This window comes from Apaloderma vittatum, unplaced genomic scaffold (assembly GCF_000703405.1).
Source record: "Apaloderma vittatum isolate BGI_N311 unplaced genomic scaffold, ASM70340v1 scaffold24307, whole genome shotgun sequence".
NCBI classification, from domain to species: domain Eukaryota; kingdom Metazoa; phylum Chordata; class Aves; order Trogoniformes; family Trogonidae; genus Apaloderma; species Apaloderma vittatum.
The window spans coordinates 36,154-38,247 of record NW_009727138.1 but is presented as its reverse complement, the minus strand read 5'-3'; the positions used below and the strand labels follow the sequence as shown (position 1 = coordinate 38,247).

General features: G+C 47.1%; 1 protein-coding gene across 1 annotated transcript in view; it reads left to right on the top strand.

The window, feature by feature from the left end:
• The first annotated feature begins 1,032 nt into the window (after positions 1–1,032).
• The window catches only part of ARID1A (AT rich interactive domain 1A (SWI-like)), a 35,214-nt gene continuing 34,152 nt past the window's right edge, over positions 1,033–2,094 (top strand). The window contains exons 1-2 of the mRNA XM_009873578.1: positions 1,033–1,242; positions 1,894–2,094. Of these exons, the coding sequence (XP_009871880.1) occupies positions 1,042–1,242; positions 1,894–2,094 (402 nt within the window). The 5' untranslated portion in view covers positions 1,033–1,041. The remainder of the gene's footprint in view (positions 1,243–1,893) is intronic.

Genomic DNA, 2,094 nt, shown 5'->3' with positions numbered 1-2,094 from the left:
CAGGAAGGAATGGTGTAATAGAGAGTCCATTGTCATGGTGATCCGGTGGAAAACATCTAATTGGTATTAGTTAGGTCATCAGGAGATCAGGGAACAATTCTTATTCAGGCCAAGTGATGGAGGTTAAAGACTGCGCCTGAGATTCATTTAGAGGTCACTACGCCCCAAAATGGTCTTTGCTTTAGTGTGGGAATGGTACTGCCTGGGTAGAAAGACCGTGTTTGGAGGTTTGTAGCATTTTCAGGAATTCGATTGACTGTTCTTATGTCTTGGCTTCAGGCAGGGGCGGTACAGGTTAGGAAGTCCTCAGAAAGTTGCGTTTATTCCTTTGTCTCATCGTGTCTGCTCTAAAACTTGGGGACCTGACTTTCAGGGCTGACATATTTATTTATTTATTTTATTTTTTTCCCCGTGGATCCAAATAAATTTGATTTAGAAACCTTTAGTCTACAAAAGGCAGCAGACACAAAGCACAAGTTAAAAAAAAAAAAGTACAAAAACGGAATTGCAGCCTTGAATGTTGGTAGCACTGCCCAGTATTACTACGTCAATATGGATTAATTGAAATGCGTAAGTGTAAATTAACAGCCTGTAGTGTTTTGGGAGACCTTGTTCTATGTGAAAGAAGCAGTGTTTCTTGTGCATGTTTAAATTTTCAGCCTAAATTTACCTTGTTGTGGGATATCTGGACAGGAAACTACTACCTACTGTGGGGAAAAGCCACTTACACTGATGATTCATCTTTCTTAATGATCCTTCCCCCCTTCTTTCCCGTCCTCCGGCCACGGGAGATCTGTCAGCGTAAAATGATTTCTTCTCGTCGGGTGCGTTCTGTGTGAAACGTCCGTAGGTTTGAAAGAGCAGCAGGTATCCTCCTGTAATTCAGAATGTGACTGGGGTGGGGGGAGAGACAGATGAGCTTCCCTGCGCCAACCTGTTGAAGCTTTTCCCTTCTGGGGTTTTGGGGAAGTTGTGAACGATCCCCGTGTGCAGCTGGATGTACATCGTGTGTCGCAATTTGCTTTGCAGCCTTCGAGCCCGATGGATCAGATGGGGAAGATGAGGCCTCAGCCCTACGGAGGAAACAACCCCTACACACAGCAACAGGGACCTCAGGCGGGGCCGCAGCAAGGACACGGCTACCCGGGACAGCCCTACGGGCCACAGACTCCCCAGAGATACCCCATGGGAATGCAAAGCAGGACGCAAAGTACAATGGGCAGCATCTCTTATGCACAGCAGGTAGAGCACCCAAGCTCCTGTCGCCTCTGACAGCAGGGGCGGGCAGAAGAGCGACAAAGTACTGTGTCTTCTGAAGGGACCACCTTCAGCCCGGTTGGAATCAGTTTCTTCGGTAAAACGGTGTTTCTTTAGGCTACGGGTTTCGCCGCACCTGGATCCAGGTGTGAGCGATGTAGGAGGGACTGTGGAATCCTTGCTTCCAAGAGAGGCGGCAGCAGGGCAGTGAATCAAACAAGGGGAAAATAAATAGCGGGGGGGAAGAAGATAGTCTTTCTGATGAAGACATGGATGTTCTGAAGTGATTTCTTCTATAAAGGTCAGGTTTTGGCTCATTACATGATTCAGGATTCAAAAGGCTGCCTTTTTTTAAATTATTTTTTCAAGTAAGCAGTCTTTCCCTTCAATGTCATTGAAGGGTGATCAGATAGGAGTCCCTAAAAACTTAGTTAAGGTGCCTGTTGAAATTTTGTGCTAACAAATAATGTCATACACAAGTGGCCTTGCTCTTGTCTGGGAAGTATCTAAGTTGTGGCATTTCCAGTGCATTCCTAGTTAGTTGCTCTCTGATTTTTTTTCTTCTTGAGCATAATCTCTGGGTGTGCACATAAAGTACCTGCATAACTGGTGTAACTCTGTCTTCTTCCTCTGTAGATTCCTCCTTACGGACAGCAGGGTCCCAGTGCTTACGGGCAGCAAAGCCAGACTCCGTATTACAACCAGCAGAGCCCTCATCCCCAGCAGCAGCAGCCTCCGTACTCCCAGCAGCCTCCATCCCAGACCCCTCACTCTCAGCCTTCGTATCAGCAGCAGCAACAGCCCCAGTCTCAACCTCCGCAGCTTCAGACATCGCAG